At 35.2% G+C, this 21440-nt stretch overlaps 1 protein-coding gene across 2 annotated transcripts; it reads left to right on the top strand.

Annotated features, from left to right (window-relative positions):
- The first annotated feature begins 219 nt into the window (after window positions 1-219).
- Window positions 220-5643, top strand: LOC131005969 (guanylyl cyclase 1). 2 transcript variants are annotated; one of them, XM_057933104.1, is made up of 10 exons: window positions 220-590; window positions 1569-1787; window positions 1955-2079; window positions 2718-2829; window positions 2974-3048; window positions 3547-3635; window positions 3804-3865; window positions 4257-4329; window positions 4537-4612; window positions 5323-5643. In XM_057933104.1, the coding sequence occupies exons 2-10, from the start codon at window positions 1629-1631 to the stop codon at window positions 5377-5379; spliced, it is 828 nt and encodes a 275-aa protein (XP_057789087.1). In that variant the 5' UTR covers window positions 220-590; window positions 1569-1628; the 3' UTR covers window positions 5380-5643. The 2 variants fall into 2 exon arrangements, with proteins under 2 accessions (XP_057789087.1, XP_057789086.1); XM_057933103.1 differs by having other exon boundaries at window positions 3801-3865.
- The last annotated feature ends 15797 nt before the right edge of the window (window positions 5644-21440 follow it).

Below are 21440 nucleotides of genomic sequence, written 5' to 3'. Positions count from 1 at the left end.
AACTTTTTTCAAGCCGAGCTCCGAATAGTTCGCGAGCGGCTTGGTTTGTACCTGCGGCGTACAACCAATGTTGCCAGGTTGGGACAGTCAGATTTAGTAACTAATTAATTATTAAAATAGTAATAAAATTTAATACTTATTAATTGGAATTTAATCATTATCCAAAGTTTATTAAATTCCAAATCCGAATTCCTTCTTGTGACAATGGGGCCCACCCCCCAGCTTCCCGAAAGGCGCCTCTCTTACCCCACGCCCACCAACACCACCCACCACCCCACCCACCCACCCACCTCACCTCACCTCACCTCCCAGCACCCACCCCGCCAACGCCAAAAATGTCTGTTTAGAGCAAAAGGAGCAACAGAATCTGAATGAATTATCAATATCCTGCTTTTCTCTCATAGGCCTATTCATATTATTTGTCTCTGCATTTTTCACACCAAAAAAGACACCATTTTTAGGGACAGTGCTGCCGGAAGAAACGCCTGTCCCGATTGGCCCTTTTCCCCTTTCCACTGTCTTACAGTTCCCTTTTTCCCTCTCTGAGGAAACGAAGCAAGATTCTCTGTAAACTTCTGCTGCAGATGCAGGTATATGATTTAATATGTTTGACTTGTTGATCGTATTTGGGTGGCGTGAGATATTTCTTTGTTGGCTGTAATCGTTAGTTGGGATGTTTGGGTTTCGATTTTCTTCTCTTTCTTGCCGGATTGCAGTGTAATCTGGCTGAATTTTTGGTAATCGTTGTTTCAGCATTAGCATTTACTTTTGTGGTGTGTTTGTTGAATTGAGTTTAGAAATTAAACATGCTTTGATCATCTAAAGTTCATTTTGATTGAGAGCAGGGGCGGAGGGAGAAGAAATCCTTGATAGGAGCTGTATTTTTTAAATTTTGAGTTCAAGATTTTTAGAAATACAATTTTCCTATGATTCCATTTGATGATAGGGGCTTTTGTACAAAACTTCGCCCAAAAAATAATAATTTTACAATTTTATAAGAATAAAATGTAGTTTTTTTTTGCTTGGTGGGGGCTTAAGCCCCCCTCCCACACCTCTTACTGTGTCCACCATTGATTGAGAGGATTATTGTTTAGTGATCAATTCCAGATTTGATTGTGTCAAGTTGATCAGTATTTGCGGATATTGATGCAAGGGTGTTGACGAAATTAGAGGTGTATTTGTTTATGAATGCATAGGATCGGATTTTCTGAACTTTAATCAATACGGATATTTGTTTACAATGAAAATCCTTACAAACGAACAAAGGATCGACTTTCTATATTTCTAAATCAGCATGCTTCTGAAATAGGATGGCTGGCTTGTGACTAATGTATTTCTAAGACATGTTTAAATTCATGAATCGTAGTCATACTATGATTGGCTCAAGTTTGGTCTGTTTTCCGTTGAATGATCTGCAATAAACACAAAAAGCATTGTTCATTTTCTTGAGGTGGTTGCTTGAGAACGTGGAGTTCAATAATTTGTGCGTTTGTGTTGGCGTTGAAATATCAGTCAATCAAGATTCTAGGAAAATTTGATTTTTTTCTTTTTTTCTTTTGGCTTCACAGATATTGCTGAGATCAATATTGTCTGCTTTGACCGACAACTAAATAACAAGATACAAAAGGATGTGGTCAATTCATCACTTCATGAACAAACTAATGAAGGCGGTGGAAGAAAATTTTGACGAGACTGCTGAAAATCACTTTAACTTTGTTGATTCTTATACCATCCAGCAGTCACCAAACAACCAGAGTAGGACTTCAGTCTCGTCCTACTTTGTTGATGTAAGTCTTGCATTTTGCCTATATCTATGCCATTTGACACGCTATCTTTCATAGTGTGTTGCTGCCATCAGGCCACATTTTGCTAAATCAGTAAATATATATATTTGAGTTCAGTTATATATTGATATCTTCCTGTATATCATTTGAATTTCGTGCCTCGATTTTAGGTACCTCACATAAATCAGCAAAACACATGGGATTGTGGTCTTGCTTGTGTTCTTATGGTTTTGCAAGCTGTTGGTGTATATGAATGTACAATTCAAGAACTAGAGGAGCTCTGTTGTACCACAAGGTACCACCTCTTCTACTTTTTTATTTATTTATTTATTTTATTTTATTATTATGTCTAAAGACTTCTTGATATGGTTCAATGATATCAATAAGTTTAGAAGCAAATTCGTTAAGTAACAGAAGCTAATCAGTAATTATTGATGGATTGTAAGTGAGCATCTTAGTTAATTTGATAGCATCTTGAACTCCTCCTAGGCTTGCAGAAACACAAAATTGGGCTATCGACTTCGAACACTTATTATGACTGCACTATTACTTTAATGCTGACAAGCTCATGAACATAGTAACCCGAAGCCAATAGGCATGCAATATGCTCATCAACATCGCAAGGAGATCTAAAATATAGAACAAAGACTAATTATCTTGGAGATGAAATTAGATCAGGCGGATGTCATGTATGCCTGGCTGGAGCTGGGAATTTATTTTAGCTGCAAGCTAGAGCAATCTGGCAAGCAATAAGCAGGGGCGTTTTTACTTTCACTTTCGTGCTGTGTTAATAATATCTTTTACCTGCAACTTTCCAGCAAGTTTTTTCCTTCTATATTATTCATTTACCAATTAGTCATGAGTTGTGTTACAATTTTCTTCGACTGTCATGCTATAAATTTGTTCTTATAGCCTACTATACTTATGTTTCAGTATTTGGACTGTAGATTTGGCATATTTGCTGCAGAAGTTTTCTGTAAGCTTCACATATTGCACAGTTACATTAGGAGCCAATCCAGATTTTTCTGTTGAGACGTATTATAAGGTAACTTTCGTTCTCAGTAATGACATTGTAAACGTTAGTTATTTCAACCAGAAAAGGGTTTAGCTGGATCCATAGCTTGCGCGTCTTGTATCCATTCAGCTTGTTTCTAGAGTCCCTTTCAATATCAAAAACATGCTTTTGCAGGACCAACTGCCAAATGACCTTAGACGAGTAAATATGCTCTTCCAGGAAGCTCGTGAAGCTGGAATCAGTATACAGGTACAATCTGCTCATCTGAGTTGATAATTTCTTTTAATATTCACATAAGATCTTGTCAGAACTGTCTGTGAGCTACTGCCCTTTTTGCTATACATGCATTAGGTCCTAGAAATGATGTTCCGTAGACTGTAGTCCATACCTTGAACGTGGACCAAGTTACATTATGATTTTTTTCAATATATGACATGGGTTTCTAAATGATAGGATGTACGTAAGAACCAGGGTAATTACATGGTGAATTACGGTTGAGTGAGGATTGCATTAAGTATTATATAAGTATACTTTGGGCATGGTATTGGATCATGCTATTTTAAATTATAGGACATTTTTTTCTAGTTCCTCCTTGTATAGCATGTCCTTGTTTCTGTACTCTTTTTGGTTATGTTTTCATGTACGCACCGTCTCTTTACTTGCTAAATGATTCGGAACTTAATTTTGTCATTTACTTTTTCCACACTCTTCGTCATATGAGTGACACAAATGTCCATCTTCTTACAGTGCAGATCAGTTAGTGCCAAAGAAATTTCTGACTTTATTTTGTCAGGAAAATATGTCGCTATTGCTTTAGTCGATCAGCATAAATTAAGGTATGCTATACTTTTATCGATTCAGATGAATTTTCAACCAGAGTGAGCTATCATTTATTTCGTTATTGTTCTTTTTTTCTTCTGATGATTTATCATTTATGTAAGAATCCGAAATTTTCTTCGACTCTAAAATTTTAAGATTTTAATTTCCATCTTTTATTGTAGCAGCCAGTCTCAGCTAGAGGATATTTGTGTCTCGGACTACTATAGTGGTGGCCCTAGCTACACCGGTAAGAGAGATGCAGTCTCAACTATAAGCTGTACTTACCTCGCCTTTTCTTATTGCTGAAAATGTTGACCATACAGAACTTTAGATAACGCTCTGCCATACAGTGGCGATTCATTTCAATTCTTTTGCTTTCTATGGAAGTGTTGCAGATTTGTTTCGTGACATTTAAATGGTTTACTGGAAAAACTGCTTTTTGATGTCCATTTTTGATCTTTTTGAGTTGCATGTATTCACATTAGAATGCTCACTATAAGCTTAGTAAAAGCAACAGTTTAAGTCAAGTTCTACTCCATATTTTAATATCCCTGATAGCAATTATGACGGTATTCTTCTCTAGGGTTTTGACTGTTATAATTTTTATATGATTGACATAGAGACTATGGCCCATGCAGGTCACTATGTTGTTATTTGTGGCTATGATGCTTCTACAGATGAGTTTGAGATTCGAGATCCTGCCAGCTCAAGGTTTGAGTTTTCTCCTACTTTTCTTCATAATTCGTATTTGGCTATTTGCTGCTTCTGCTTGTGTATGTCGTAAAGCTTGTGAGTTAAACTGCATTTCTAGTTGAATTTTCCTTTCTAATGGTTCTAGAATCGACATTATGATGCTGACACTAACTTTCGTTTCTTTTTATCTTTTTTTTTTTGTGTGTGTGTGTGTGTGTGTGGCAGGAAACATGAAAGGGTTCCTTCATGGTGCTTAGAGCAGGCTCACAAATCCTTCGGTACTGACGAGGATTTTCTGCTGGTAAATTTACATCGTCATACCCTTTGGCTTCTGCTATAATGCCACTATATTAGTTCATTAATTATGTGTTTGAGTATGCTAAATATTAATGATTTTGCTCGACTTGGATATGATTCTGCTAGGCAGGTTCCTAGCTAAGTAGGTGTTGCTCGAGTTAGATATGATTTGTGCCATCTTGTGTCTTATTGTGTCGTTTGCCCGAGTGGCTTGTGTTTAACCACGTCGTGTCAAAAAAAATACTACTCTTGACAAGAACTTTTATACTGATTTTGGTAAAAAGACTTCGCTAGATATGTCTTGATATCACACTATAGCACACGACACGGACACGACACTAGAAGTAAGAGCTTGGTTTTTAGGTTTATCACACTATTGTCACTTTTATGTCAAAAATAGGCAATCCTAAAGCCCTCGATCGTTTATACAATTTGAGATTAACTTATTCAATTTATATCCCGTTGAAAGGGCTAAGATTGGAGAAATCCTTATGATGAAGGTAAAAAGTCTTCAACTATGCATCATGTCAATCTTCAATAGTGAACAAACCCTACTAGAAGTTCTACTCTCAGTTAGCATTTTGTATCCTAGCTTCGAAACTCGGCTTCCTACAAATTTGTTACCCTCCTTGCTAAAACAGAACTAACAACAAAGAGGGTTCCGATTTTCATGATCACATGCTTGCTTATGTGCAAATTATGAATGGTATGCAGATTTCCATTGAAAAGGGAGGAGCTCAAGGCAGCCCTTTAGGGTTCTTTTCCTTGTGACATTGTAATTGGTCGAGACGGGGGCGCGTGTAAGACCGTTGCTGTCTGAGGGAAAATATGTTGTTTACTTGATAGCATGTTCACTTCATCTCCTGCACATATTAGGCCTTTCCTTTGATCTATAGTGGGTTGTAAATAATCCAAAGTCATGCTGTGCTTCTCTCTCACTAGTGAATAGTGATGCTCTCTAAATGATGTAATGTATCTTGTAATTAAGAAAATCATTCAAGTTTCTATGTCAATGTTGGTCTCTTTTTCTTTTTATGGAGGAATTGAAAGGTGTTTTACTTTAGCTATTATTTTGATCCCATGAAAATGGTTCTTGCCGTTTGGATTCTTTCTAGGAAATGTCTAAATATATGTAGAAGGTATTTGGTTTGGATGATGAGGGTATTATTGATAAAATAATTTACTTTAATTAAGTATTTGATTTGCATGATTTGGCCTATGATGGATAACTCGGTTCACATCTTAATCATGCAATTGAATGATTATTTTATCATTTTAAATTCGGATGAATTATTTAATCATCCTTCAATCATATTAATCTTATCCGTTTCATTCATCAAATTGGATGCTCTTTTATTTGTTGAAAATAGTTATTGCATGCAAAATCAGAAAGGGAAAAAAAAATATGGAAGTAACTGTATTTGCCTTTGGCTATCTATAATATATTTATGTTTTTTTTAATACAAAATTTATATTGTACATAACATATATAGCTCGGGCCTAAGCCCAGTTCGATATACACAGGAAATATTAAATTTTACTCATGAATTAAAAAAAGGGTTAGTAGTTAGTTTTTATCCTATTTGAAAGATAAAAAAAAATATATACCCACTATAAAAGAAATGTATAAAATATACCAATTTTGGGGTTGGAAGAACTAAGATATCCTTAAGACAAAAAAGAAATACCAAACAAATCCCCTTGCTCGCCACGCTCGACATCTCGTCTTGCTCGATAGTTCAATGTTCAACGCTCGCCTCGCTCGACAGTTCTCAATTGCTCGACACTCGATGCTCGAGGTGTCGAGCAATAGTTCAATTTGTACTATTGCTCGACGCTTCAGTGTCGAGCAATGCGCAAATTACACATAAAGGTAATTAAAAATGTTCTAAGTGGATAGATTTTATTATTTTAAAAAAATAGGTATATTTTATATATCATCTTTTTGAAAGGGTATATCTCATTTTGCCTTTAAAAAAAGAACATAAACTCTTATCTTGTTTCAATATTAGAAAAACATAAAGTTTGTGGTGACGATACAAATTATCAACTGGCATCCATTTCAACATGTATAACATTAATAATAAAAGGACAAATGTAAAAAGATCGAGGCAATACAAAGTGGATCAAGAATCTCATTCATTGTTTTTCTAGGAATATTATCTTTGGCATGTTCGTGTATATAATTAAAGGCATAATTAAGCAGTAATTTGTCTCCTATGTACATACATTATGAAAAAGAAACAGTTGTATCTTTCCATCAACTCATATCTGGACAAAAAACCAATTAAAAAAATGATTTATTTAAAAAAAAGTTCAAATTTAAAATTTATTTAGTTAGTTTTACTTTTTTCTTCACGTGATAGTTTTTTGTATTTAATTTCTTTTATAATTTCTGTACTTAAAAAATAATAATAATTAAAAAGTTACAAAAATAAGTATAATATCAAGAAAACAATAAAACTAACTAGTAATTCATTTTCAACCAAAAAAAGTAAATAAATTAATTTTAAAAGTAGTAAGTAACTATTTTGTGTTTGATACTTCATGCATCCTATTATAAGTGGCTCAAAAATTTTTGACACGAGAATTAAGATTAAAATAGGTTGTAAACCATTTTAGTGGGACGGACGGAATAATATTTTGTTCAAATGTGATTATTGAATAAATAAATGCTTTTAGTGGAAGACAGCCAAATAATATAAAATAAAGGTGTGTTTGAGTATGAAACTCCGACATAATGCTTCTTTTTTCTCTAGAATCAATGAAGGTATGTTCCCTCCATACACAGACCCCCATAAACTGCACCACAAAACATAATAATTTCTAACTTATGTTGTAAATTGTAATAATGCCTTTAGTGGAAAGAAAATGATAATCCTAAATGCATGCCTTCTTGCACCCCTCAAGCCTAGATAAGAATAATAAAGGGAAAAATTAAATAATAATTCCTCCATTCCATGAAGTATGACCCAGTTTTTTTGATACGAGAATTAAAAAATTGATATTTTGTGTGTTAAATATGATAGGGTGAAAAAGTGAAAAAAGATTAAATTTTTTGTTATTTTTATAAACATGTCAAGCTTCGTGGGACAAAAAAAAAAAAAAAATGAGTCATGCTTTGTGGAACGGAGGGAGTATTATCGTTGTTTAATTTGATTTTATCTTTTCCAAGAGAAAAAAGGTGTTCACGCGATATAATATACATCTACATATTGTACATAGTTTGGAGAGATTTTGGGGAATGAAAATGGGGTTTTAATTTTATATTTATGACTCGTTTGGTTCGAATACAAAAATGAGAAAATCTAGAATCATTTGTAACAAAAAAAAAAAAAAACAATTGAAATTTTATGCTTTAAACATTCATACAAAATTTTGTGTAACTATTCGAATGGTCAGATATTATAACATTGGATAATGTCTTATCCACCAACACATAATAATCATTTTCTTCCTCCATAAAACATCTTTTTTAGAGGAGACGGCATAATTTTAATAAAAAATTAACTATGTATGTGATGAATGGATAATGAATCACACAAAAATGAAGATTATAAAGGTTATAACTTAGCTGAATTGTTTTCAAAAATAGATTAGGAAGACGTTTTCAGAGACGGACGAAAATAAAAATAACGGGAGATGTTTCAGGGTACGGGGAGTAATAAATTTTTGAGCACATGTATATATTTCTATGTTATCCTAGCATATTTAACTTTAGAAATATGAACAAATTATACAATATTATTTTTTGTCACCTTGATCTCGACTAAAATAATGTTTGCCATACATACAATCACATGTTCATGCAATATATACTAAAAGAGTAATCATGGCTGCATCATGCATATGTATATACAATATTGATTTATCATATAAATACAGCATTATATTGTTATGGAATCACATACAGCATGTAGCATATGATTAAGACAATTCCAAATGGGCTGATTATTATTTTATCTTTTTAATTTTTTTAGAGTTGATTATTATTTTAATCTTATTCGTGATATTTGGAGACACTCTACAACACAAGTACTCTGATAAACCCTTTTTGTCTGACTCCAGGGTTTTAAATTGTCTGAGCTTTTTATTAATTATTGTTGGTTGCTTGCAGTTTTAATTATTTTCTCCTTATTTCAAAATCATCGACTTGATTCAGCTTTTTACAAAATCGGAGAATAATATCTTCTGTCACATAATTTGTTGTGTTTAGATATATGCAAGTTTTATGTGTGTGATTAAGACAGATGAAGCGCACTCTATTGGTAAGACGCTTCTCCTCTAATAGTAGATTGAGGATTCGAGTCATTTAGAATATTAGAGTGCGAGTGTATTCTTTATTTTATTTGGACGTAATAAATTTTTTTTAAAAAATGTGTGTGATTAAGTTATTCATGCTTTTGATTTTATTTTTTTCAAAGTTCAATAATGATTTCACATTCTCCGAAGATGACTCGAACTCCCACTCAAATAAAATAAATTACAACATAGATGTCAAGTTTAAGAATTACAACTAACTAATATGATGTATGCATGATTATTTGACAGTAATAAAAATACATAAAATGAGAAAAAGAAAAGAGCTTAAGCTAATATTAAATTAATGTATTAATCAAAAGTTGAACATTTTAATATTATAAATTCTCTTTATTAAATCATCGCTAAATTACTTAGTAACATTGCGACTTTAATATTTCGTTGTTTCATGTCCGATCTTCATTTGTCCAACATGTGTACATATATATTGCAAATTATGAAATACTAATCATTTGTTAGTTTGTACTTGATTTTGATTTTAAATTATTGTTGAATATTGTTAGTGTATGTGTTGTCGATGGATTAGCAAACATATGTGGTTGCTCGACACATCTGCAACCATTAATGGGAGAAATCTAAGTACATTTTCCCCCTCCTTTCATTTCCCCGCCTCTCTAATTATTTTCTAAATATAGTCAAATTTGATTCATAAAAAAAATATTCAATATACATCTTAATTTTAAGTTCGTGACAAAATCTTATATGATATAAAAATCATAAAAACGATCTTTGAAACGAATAAGTTATAAAAAAAATTAAAAATATTTTATTTTCTCTCATTATTATTTTTATAACATTTATATTTATTTAAATATATTATTTAATTTTAATTATTATCATCGCACGAATTCCGATGAAAAAAAGCGACGGGATGAATTTGGGCGGGAAAGTGAAAGGTCGTAATCAGGGGGCAGCGAATTCCCCAATTGGCAATTGCAATTGGCGTTGGCCGATAAATAAAGAGGCGAAGCAAATGGTATTGGAATAATGTATTTCACTAAATATTGCACCATAATTGGACACACACACACACATCACGGACCTTTCATTGCTCCATCTCTTTCACTATCACCAACAAATACGCCATTGCATTTATTATACAATAAATATTTTTGCATACATACTAGTTCAATAAAAAAAATTAATTTATTTTTAAAATAAAAAATGCGATTTAATTAATCTATTACATATTGTATCTATTTATTTAAAAAAAATAGTTTTTTTTTAATTTTATTTTTTTAATAAAAAGTTACAAAAAAATAACTATAATATGGACAATACAATAAAATAACTAAATTTTATTTTTATTTTAAAATATAAGTTAAATAAATAAATAAAATATATTTAACTAATCTGTGGGTGACCACAATGTAAATGTTTTAACACGCCTTCATTTCATCTTATTTCAATACGCCTTCAAATTCGAATACAAAAATATTCCCTCCGTCCCGCGAAGCGTGACCCACTTTCCTTTTTGGGTTATCCCACGAAGCTTGACCTATTTCTAAAAATAGTAAAAAATTTACCCTTTATTCACCTTTTCACTTTTTCACCTACCACACTTAACACACAAAATACCAATTTCTTAATTCCCGTGTCGAAAAGAAATGGGTCACACTTCATGGGACGGAGGGAGTATTAATGAGTACAAAATAAGTGTTTTAAGGGATACATATATATACCAAAATACAATAAATAATGAGTTATGTTGGGGTTGTTATGTATTATTTTTAGAGTTAATATATAAAACTATCCACTTTCATATAGTAAAGATAAAAATTGTCCACTAAGATAAAAATAATAAAAACTGTCCACTTTTTGATTGAAAAGACAGAAATGCCCCTTACTTTAAAATTAAAAAAAATAGCCACTCATTTCTCTCTTTCTCTCCTCTCTCTCTTCACCTTCACGTCACACTCTCTCTCTCTCTCTCCCTCTCCTTCTCTTCCTCGCCGCCGCTCCACAGTTGCCGCCCACCACCACCGCTACACTGCAGTTATGAGACGGAGGGGGCCGCGCACGCGGCAGCGTTGCTCCGCCAATTCGCCTCGACGGAGTCGTTGCAGCGGTTGGGCAGATCTGGTGCGGCCGTGAGCTGCCCATTGAACGGCAGATCTGGCGCGGGCAATAGAGCTGCCCATTGAACGCTTCTATGAAGGTGCTCTGCTCTGCTCTCTTCAATTTCTAGGCCAAAAGCTTCAGCTCAAGGTATCTGCTTACTTCATCGATTGGGGGATTAATCTAGGGTTTTGCTTGTGTCTTAAATCTTAAATATTCTTTTCAAAATTCTTCTTTTTTTGTCTGGATTTTCTATTTGTTTTCTGAAATTTCATTAATTTTCTGATGGTTTGAGCAAATGGGCTGAATCAACGTTTGAATTATATTAGTACTATTTTTGTTGAAATATGGAAGGGGATAACCGGGTTGGGTGTTTTGTTCATCTGTTGTAGCTTCAGAATTCAGAATATGTATTGATTGAATTCTATACTTGGGCTGCCTTGTTATTAGTGTGATTTTGCCTCGTTTATGCTTCAAAATATTGCCAGCATTAGGCAATAGCATTGTGAAAACTACATGGCTGACCTTAATAGTTGCGAGGTTATTTTTATGGACTAATGCTACTAATTATGTGATGTGTATTTAGTCTGTCTTTGCTATTGTTTAAACTCATTTATTCAAGTGTTTGTATTCTCCAACTATTTAATTGGGACAAACCTTGATCTAATAAAGAAATGACTTACTATGCTTTTGTTGCCATATCTTGCTAGATTTAAGTAGTTTGATTCTGTTAAGTTGCAAGCAAATGTTATCATTCCTATGTGATTTCATATATTCTTGTAGAACTTGGGACACAAGTAGTAGGAGAGGCCTGTGCCGCTGCATAGCAACAAGAAGCCATGGATGTTTCTTTGCTGGACAAGAAGGTTGTGAAGAAGCATGTCACGAAGTTTAAGAAGCACCATAGTGACATTTATGAGGGTTTCCAACGAGGTTAATTGATTCAATTTTATCGTAAATCGTGTAGCGATTTAATCCGATTATTTAATTTTCAATCATGTAATCTTTGATTCCAGTTGAAATTATTGGCTCTAGTTTTGTATAGTCGACGATGGCTCTAGTTGAAATAGTAATTGATTTGGTCTTTGAGAGATAAGTCGACCTCCATTTTATGTGATCTTAGATTGTGTGTTCTTTTTAGTTTTTCTTTAACTTGAAGACTTGGAGACTTGAAATCTATTTTTTATTTGTTGGCATGCTTAGAAACATATGCGTTTGAGACTTGGAGACTTGCTGTTTCAAAAAAAAGAGACTTGGAGACTTGGAATTATGTTTTATTTTCGTTTCAAAAGAGGAAACATAAATAATTAATTAATTGGAATATTTTGGTTAATGATCTTGAATTCACGATCAGATTTATGAATTCACAACTTAATGTTCTTGAATTCACGATCAGATCTGTGAATTCACAACTTAATATTTCTTGAATTCACAATTGAATGTTTTTGAATTCACGATCACATCTATGAATTCACAACTTAATATTCTTAAATTCACAACCAAATCTATGAATTTACAACTAAAACTCGAATTCACAACCAAAATAAATTCTAATTTTAGTTGTAAATTCAAACTTTAAAAACTCAAATTCACAACTACTTGAATTCACAACCAAAATAAATTCTAGTTGTGAATTAAATTCAGGTTGTGAATTCGACTGATTGTAAATTCACAACAAACATAAATCTGGTTGTGAATTAAATTTTGGTTGTGAATTCGTTTGGTTGTGAATTCACAACTAAATAATTCTAGTTGTGAATTAAATTTTGGTTGTGAATTCCACTGGTTGTGAATTAAATTTTGGCTGTGAATTCAACTAGTTGTGAATTCACAAACAAAAAATTTTGGTTGTGAATTCGACTGGTTGTGAATAGAATTCACAACCAGTGTGAATTCACAACCAAAAAATTTTGGTTGTGAATTCACACTGGTTGTGAATTGCGGGATTTTTTAAAGGGGTGATGTAAAGTGGACATTTTTTTAATTTTTAATGTGAAGGGTATTTTGGTAACAGTGGACATTTTTTATGTTTTTTATTTTAGTGGACATTTTTTATCTTTACAATATGAAAGTGGTCATTTTAAAAATTCACTCTTATTTTTATATTAAAATAGAACATTCAAATAAAATGAGTGGAGGGATACCCGCCTCACCATTATAAATTGGTTCATGCCTCTTTCTTCAACCAATGTAGGACATTTTAACATGTAGCGTGGACAATCTCAAACACCGCCTGTTGACAACGATATTAGGGGTCCATTGATTATATAGAATTGACTCTGATACCATATTTGAATTTAATATTATGTTCAATTTTACTTATAAATTGTATTACAGCCTACTCTGCACATCTACTTCAACCCTATTTGATATTTTGATGTGTAAATTTCTCAAGACCTTTTAATTTTTTGTAGAATATCGATGGTCGAATTGTGTAATTTTGGGCCTAATTTTGTTGCAAAGTATTTGAATTAGTTTTATTTCTTGAACCAAAATTATTTTCTGTTTTTACTTTTGAGCCAAAATTCTTATTTGTTCAACAATTTTCCTTCATTATCTTCGTTCAAGCCCAACATTGGCTTTTAAAACATTTCACTTCAAAATTCACTTTCTTCAAATTCACTTCCAAGCCTATCACAGTCATTAACTTTTAAGAATTTATTGGAAGAGAAATGAGTTGTTTCGGTCATTACTTTTCGCCGTTAGCGATTAATTAACGTTCAACTTTTTTTATTAACGATTTAAAATTCGATTGCTAATGATAAAAAAAAAAAAAAATCAACCATACAAATAGCGACTCCTATAAACGATCATTAATTATGTAGTTAATCATTTTAAAGATCAAATTTGCGATGATTATAGCTGTATTTTCTAGCCGTGAAACTTTATGGACTCACTTCCATGATTGCGTGCATCTATAGAAGTCGCTATAGATCAACGAGCTTCTAAATACTACTCGTCATCAGTAGTTAGACCCACGTCATGTGAACTTCCGACTGTCAACTAAACTTATGAGCCAATTTCGTAATCACACAAATAAATTACGACATGGATTAGAAAATATTCAAGAATAATCCTCTTAAATCTCAATCATTTAGAATTGACATTTTGTACTAAAAAAAATGATAATAAATCTATGTCGTCGCCGACCTATTCCTCCAATTACGGAATGAAATAAATGGTGAAGTACGTATGACTACAGTACTAGTCATGTAGTAATAAGGATTTGCACATCTATACGATTTGCTTATTAACGACTTTTTTAAGGCGATATTAACTTTCTAAATCAAGTTAACTAATATTTATGTATGAAGTAAATTTTAAAAGTTAATTTTTTTTTTTTTTGAGACGTTTAAAAGTTAATTGATCAAGTTCAATAAGCTCAAATAAACTTATGAGTCATGATCAACCTCAAAGAGTTTAATAAATAATGTTCAGATTCATGTTCAACTCAATATTGAATAAATCGAGTTTCTATGCTTAGCATTACTCGACTCGATTATACCTCAGCATGGAACATAAATACCAAAGATGTTTGAATTCTCCAATTTTCTTATGTTATAATTTCGTATAATGTTTATATTGTTGAGTGTCATGTTAATTATTGTTGTTTTAAATATTACTAGTAGAAAGAACGTGTATCGCACGTCTAACTAGTGATATTTTATTAGATAGAAGCAAAATATGCATATTATTATATAGTTTAATTTGATTTTGCTTATTAAATTTAGAAAGTTGACTTGTATATAAATATACCTTTTGTAATTTACAAACTACGTATTCATAGTATACGATTAAATTCAATTTGATAAATCTCATAAATGATCTAAAACACGAAGTCAAACGAATTACATATATATATTTTTTCTTGTTTGATTTTGCCGATTGGATAACTTTTCTTTTTCTTCTTCTTCTGATCTCCTGACTTTTTTTTTTATCAGGAAAAAGCAGATTAAGATAAAAAGAGTACCAGGAGTACCAAAATCAGGTTTAGGGAATAAGAAAGAAGAAAAAAGAGAAAAGTAAGAAGAAATAGTCTCCGGGAAAAAAAACTAGAAACAAACGAAAGGAGAGCATCCAAGCTTTGAAGTCTCTCGCTACAGGTTCCGATCCGAAAGCCGAGCTCCATGTCCATGTTCTTGTTTTGATTTCTCTAATCAAATTGTCCTTGCTCCAAGAAGAGTTGCTGAATTTGCACTCATTTCTCAAATTCCAAATGCAGCAGATCCACAAGCTCCTAAGGCTGCAAGCATCTTTCTTGTTGCCAAAATTAGAGAAGGTGGTGAAGTGATCTTTTGCACGTGGTTGTAATGCCGTCTGAACTCCGAGCCAAGAAAGTAATTCATACCAGATTTCGAAGGTTCGTTGGCAACCGAAAAAAAGATGGTTTGTATCTTCCTGTTGTGATCGGCAAAAAACACAATCTGCTTCGACGTTCGAAATAGGAATCTGATCTCCTGACTTGCTGAGATAATATGGTTCAATGATTAATCATCGTTACTCGTAATTTTAATATAATCATCAAACTTGTTTTTCTTACCTCTCTTTACATTAGTAAAGTGAATAAAAACGGTATATGTTGGATCCTAAACTAATCATACGTAATTACGTACCCCTCTCTCTCTCTCTACATATATTCATATTATGTTGTGAATACTAATTATGAAGTGTATGACAAACACTCAAACATTACTGACATTATCTATGTACATATATTAATAAACAAAATATACGATAAGAAATATTCCCTCCGTCCCAATATTGTTGGCCACATTTCCTTTTTAGTTTATCCCACTATTGTTGGCCACTTTCCTAAAATGGAAATATTTATCACATTCAATCTCTTACTTTATCACATTATCTCTCTCCTACTTTATCACTTTATTACATTCTCTCTCCTACTTTATCACATTCTCTCTCTTACTTTATCATTTTATTACCTTCTCTCTCATACTTTATCACATTCTCTCTCCTACTTAATTACTTTTATACTATATTACCCACACACTTAAAATACTAATCTACAACTCCTTAATTCCCGTGCCGAAATTAAATGTGGCCAACAATATTGGGACGGAGGGAGTAAATGATGTAATGTCAATGTCGTGGCCATGATGCTTATGATTACTCACCTAATTAGAACAGCAGAAACTCACCAACTTTTGCCAAACATGTCCTTGTTAGCCGCAATTAAAGGGGATGAGAATCATGCATGTTGAGGCCAAAACTGCTGACCGCAATTGTAAAAGAAAGCGATTTGTTACCCTAGTTAATTAATTTATTTTGACTACCAAATAATGATTCTTAGATATTTCCTCATCATTGTATTTGACTTTTTTCATACGGTCCACCTCTAAGCATAGGGGAGCATCTAAGCATGTTTTCGGTTTTCCTTTTGCACGTTTCAAATTCTATGCAAATTGAATCTTAAGAGCGTGACAAACTCGAGGCATGCATAATGCTTTCAGATTCGGCTCGAAAGAAGTTCGTTCGAATTTTTATTCGATAATAAACGAGTCTAGTTTGAGACTGAACGTTAATTTTAGGGCTGGGAATCGGGTCGGGATCGGGTACCCTACCCGAAAAAATCGGGTACCCGGTCCCGATTAAGACGGAAAATCGATACCCGATCCCGAACCCGAAAAAAAATCGGGTACCCTAATACCCGACACTGGTACCCGAGTCGGGTATTCGGGTACCCTAATTACCCGGTCAAAATTACATGTTTCAGGTCAAACTGTGTAAAATCGGGTATTTCGGGTATTAGGGTACCCGATTTTCCTTAATCGGGTATTAGGGTACCCTAATACCCGAAAATACCCGATTTTTTTAAAAAAAATTCGAAAATGTAACCACTAATTTCATGCCCAATAGAAATTGAAATTGAAATTAAGGAATTAAAATTTAATTAAATTGAAATTGAAATTAAGGAATTAAAATTTAATTAAATAATTTAAATACATTTAATTAAAAAATCGGGTATTTCGGGTATACCCGATACCCGATTTTTTAACACCCTAAATACCCGAACCCGACCCCGACCCCTAATTTTTCGGGTATAGGGTACCCGATACCCGATTTTTTCGGGTCGGGTATCGGGTACCCGATTACCCGATCCCGAAATTCCCACCCCTAGTTAATTTTATCGAGATGAACTTTAGCCTAACAACATTCGGCTCATTAAACTCGCGAACAAATTCAAATCAGATTGTTCGCGAACATGTTTGCGAGCCTCTTCACGAACCTTCGATCGAGTTAGTACACAAACCCTAAACGTGACGAGCTCGAGTTTGAGTTAGATACTTCATCCGTCCCACGAATCTTGACACATTTGGTTTCGACACGAGAATTAAGGAGTTGTAGATTATTATTTTAAGTGTGTACGTAATAAAGTATAAAAGTGATAAAGTAGGAGATGGAAGGTGATAAAGTAGGAGATAAAAGATAATAAAATGATAAAGTAGGAAAAGAAGTAGAAGAGATGAGGTAATAATTGTTACTATATTTAGAAATGTGTCAAGATTCGTGGGACGGCCCAAAAAAGAATACGTGTCAAGATTCGTGGGACAGAGGAAGTATTAATTAAGAAAATTTTCTTAAATTTTTAATGGATTTGAGCTCGATCATCGTATACAAACTGAGCTCGAATTCGACATTATTAAGTATCACACGAGCCAAACGCGAACATCTGAATATTTAAATGAGTCGAGCTTGAGCTTGCTTTATACTTGGCTCGTCTATAGCCCTAGAAATTAATATGATTGGAGGTCCTTAGGGAAAGTTTGGGAATGAGAGGTAAGAGATGGACAGGCAAACAAAAATTCTCTTATGCAGACGTTCGTGTGATTCATATACTATAATAGAATACTTGTAAGTATTTTATTAAAATATGTGATTCATTAAAGTTAATATAATTAAATATTATTACTCGTCAGTTGCATCAATTTGGATATTACTTGCATTAGTGGAATCGGTTGATTTTAGAAGTGAAGTTTTTGTTAAGATGAGATTCTATTCTAGTAGGAGCTAATATACATTTTAAAAACATTTAGATGAAACTCGTATCATAAATAGATTCAATCTAAATTGATCCTAAGTACTAAGTAACTAGTAATCAGGTTTAGGTCTAATTTTATTAAATAAAAATGAGACTTGAAGAACGAAAATTAATTTAGTTATCACTTCATGTATGGAAAATTGTGCTCTGTTTCAAAGAAGCACAAATTTAGTCAGATGAATCCAAAAAAAATACTCCATCCGTCCCAAACGAAATGTCCTATTTCTTTTCGGCACAGAGATTAAGAAATGTGTATAAAGTAAACAAAGTGGGTTGGTGGAAATTAATTAAATATTAATTATAGAGAGAGTGTATTGCCAAAAAAGAAAACAAGACATTTCATTTGGGACAACCCAAAAAGGAAAACATGACATTTCGTTCGGGACGGAGGGAGTAACAAACATAGAAACTCATCCTATACAATTATCAATTTATTTATTACTTTTATGATTTGTTCGCGTTTGTCACCATGCCAACTGGAAAGATTTAATTAAAGTCAAAGTAGTATGAGAAACTTGACAATGTGTGATACTCGAAAAATCAAGATTATAATGCTACTAATAACAGTTGAATTATAGCACTCCCAGCAGATCACCTAAATACATAACTAACTCTAAATTTAGGCTAAATTGAAAATAAGATAAAAAATGCATCCAGTAGATCCCCCAAATTGGATGGGGCCCACAAAAATTTTTACACCTACCTAAATTCAATATTAAATTTACTGAAATAGAAATTTTATTAAAAAGAAAAGAAAAAAGAGAGACCAGAGACAAAGGAAACAAGCAAAAGCACCCGCAAGAAACCCCGGGTAACCAAAAAAAGAAACCAAGACTAAGAGAACATTTTAAGAGGGTCGTCCTCGTCTAAATCATCTTCATCGTCCAACATATCTCCCCATTTTTTAGAGGCCACAACCGACATAGCATGGGCTGCATCGGTAGAGTTATCGGAGTTGATCACAAAGTTTTGCAGAATCTGTCCTCTAGACTGAGCATACTTCACTTTATTCAGGAACTCCACAGGCGAAGAAGTGTCAAGACCTGGGCCCTGCATATCATCACGGCGTGCTGAGTTTTGGAAATCCGAGGACATGCCATTCATTATGATACGACGGAGCCTGTGCTTGATAGAAGAATCAGAAACTCTCCCCTTCTTGTTGATAGCCCCTTTCGGACGCCCTCGTCTACGAGAAATGGGTCCTGTCGTCCCAGTCAAAGTGAGCAAATCGTTGTTGTCAGTCATCACAGCAAGCGGCTGAACAACCAAAGGTGCAGAAGTCCTCTCGTGTTCCTGGTCCACTACCTCAATTTGGTTCTTTTCGTCATCTGACTCAAGCTGTTCCAAATCCTTTCTATCCTGATTGTCCTGATAGATGCAAGCATCTGAAGCTCCACCTCCATCAGATGGCGGCTTTTCCATGTTATCATCACAAACAAGTCTATGTTCATCTTGCAACTCTAGAGAAACCAACACAGCAAAGGGATTGGATGAGGTAGGAGAGTCTGAAGAAGAGTTCAGTTTCTGTCCAACCTCAGCAAAAGCCTTTCCAGCCCTTGCTGGAGATTCCTTATTTCCGGTGTAGGGACGAGGATGAACCCTGTGGTCATCTACCTTGGACTGACCACGTTCCCGGCCCTGATGTTCCGTAAAGCCCTCCTCGGTCGTGTTTGTTTTCCTCCTTCTGCATTCGTTAGAAATATGTCCCACAACCTTGCAAACCGAGCAGTAATAAGGCAAATTCTCATATACAAACTTGACAGTAAAATCAATGTCGCCACACTTAATATCTAAAGCCTCAGGAATATCAGCCGAAACATCAAACTCAACAAGAATTCTAGCAAAGTGACCCACATGAGCCTGTGCAGACTGACCATCAATCAAGATAGGCGTACCCACTTCTCGTGCGATCCCGGAAAGAACCTCTGGGTGCCAATATTCATGTGGCAAGTTAAAGATTCTAATCCATACGTGAACAAGGGTTGAATTCGCTTTGTAGGGATCAAAATTCGGCACCCAAGCCTGGAGATGGAGTATACCTGAGCGTAGACGCCAAGTCATTTTAGCGAAGGCCGCTTCCCTATCCTCGTCGGTGGCGAAATTAAAAGTGAAGTAACCTTTTCCGAGAGGATGAATCGACCAACCAACAGACGGTTTCCAAAGCTGCTGAAGTTCCTGCCAAAGATCCGCTGCAAACCGAGGTGACTCACCTTTGCGGAGGATCAGCCGGCCGTGAACCGCATGGGCGAAACGCCGGACTTGTCGTTGGTGGAAAGAAGGCTCTAAAACAAGGCAATGTTTGAGATCCACCAACTCTGGCCGGAGGATTGTAAAGTCATGAGCGGGGACGTCCCTAGGCTTGGAAACTTGCTCTGTCGGACTGCCATCCCTAGCTTTCAGTTTATCTGCAAAAGAGACCCGCGACACCTTCGAAGCAGACGGTGGACTGAGCACATTCGGATGGGCAGTCCCGATCGAGCGAGGTGGGATCAGGCCCTTTGGACCATCGGCCTGAGTAGAGGCACCGACAGTATGGGCAGTCATCACCGCAGCGATTTCCGGGAACGAAACATCAGCAGTAGCTCTAGCATTCTCCGCCGAACTATCTGTGACAGTGATGCTCGGAGGCATCGTGATCCCAGACTCGGGGAAGAGAAGCGCCGTCATTACTGTCGTAGAGTTCATTGTCGTCTGATCAGTAGTGGTGAAATCCCTAGTAGAACTGTGGAGTGGCGATGATGATCGACTGACAGGAGCGAAGTTATTAGACACAATCGGGTAATTTTGGAGGGGAGGCTGGAGCGATGCCATTTCTCACAAACGGAGGCAATCTGTGACGACGTCGCCGCTTTCCTTCGACGCAGCTTTGAGTCGCGAACGTCGAGGCCGCGCGACGTCGATGGCGTCGCTTCTCTCAAGCTGCGGTGAGGTTGCTCCGAGCGCCGGGCTGACGGGCACAGCAGCAGCGAACTGAGACGGCCGGTGTGCAGCGAGCAACGCCGGGCTGGTGGCGCGGCGAACTCGCTGCTGCCCGGCGATGAGGCGGGAGCACCGCTGCTGGACGACTGCTGCTGGATCGGCGATGAGGCGGATCGGCGATGAGGCTGAATGTCCTGCTGGATTTCTCGAGCTCCGCCACGCCGAGCTCTGAGCAGATGTGAGCAGCTGCGCCTTGAACGCCGGTGGAGGGCGGCGTCGTCGGTGACGATCTGCTGCTGCTGCGAGGAGCGGAGGGCCGATCTGCTGCTGCTGCGAGGAGGGCGGCGTCGTCGGTGACGCAACGGCCAAGGAGAAGCCGGGGAGGGAGAGATGGCACCGGCGTGGCTCCGCACACGCACAGTTGGTCAAAAAGCTTGTGCTTTCATTTTTATTAAATTTACATTCACCCTAAATTTAT

This window comes from Salvia miltiorrhiza, chromosome 1 (assembly GCF_028751815.1).
Source record: "Salvia miltiorrhiza cultivar Shanhuang (shh) chromosome 1, IMPLAD_Smil_shh, whole genome shotgun sequence".
NCBI lineage: Eukaryota > Viridiplantae > Streptophyta > Magnoliopsida > Lamiales > Lamiaceae > Salvia > Salvia miltiorrhiza.
Note: the sequence above shows the minus strand (reverse complement) of the source record. Positions and strands in the feature narration are given on the sequence as shown.

What these genes read in the sequence shown, in the direction of transcription:
- LOC131005969 (XM_057933103.1), top strand. Translation starts at nt 1,629, where the DNA reads ATGTGGTCAATTCATCACTTCATGAACAAACTAATGAAGGCGGTGGAA. An exon ending in GTCGATCAGCATAAATTAAG is followed by an intron (nt 3,636 to 3,800) that starts GTATGCTATACT and finishes CTTTTATTGTAG; the next exon opens with CAGCCAGTCTCAGCTAGAGG. An exon ending in TGGTGGCCCTAGCTACACCG is followed by an intron (nt 3,866 to 4,256) that starts GTAAGAGAGATG and finishes TGGCCCATGCAG; the next exon opens with GTCACTATGTTGTTATTTGT.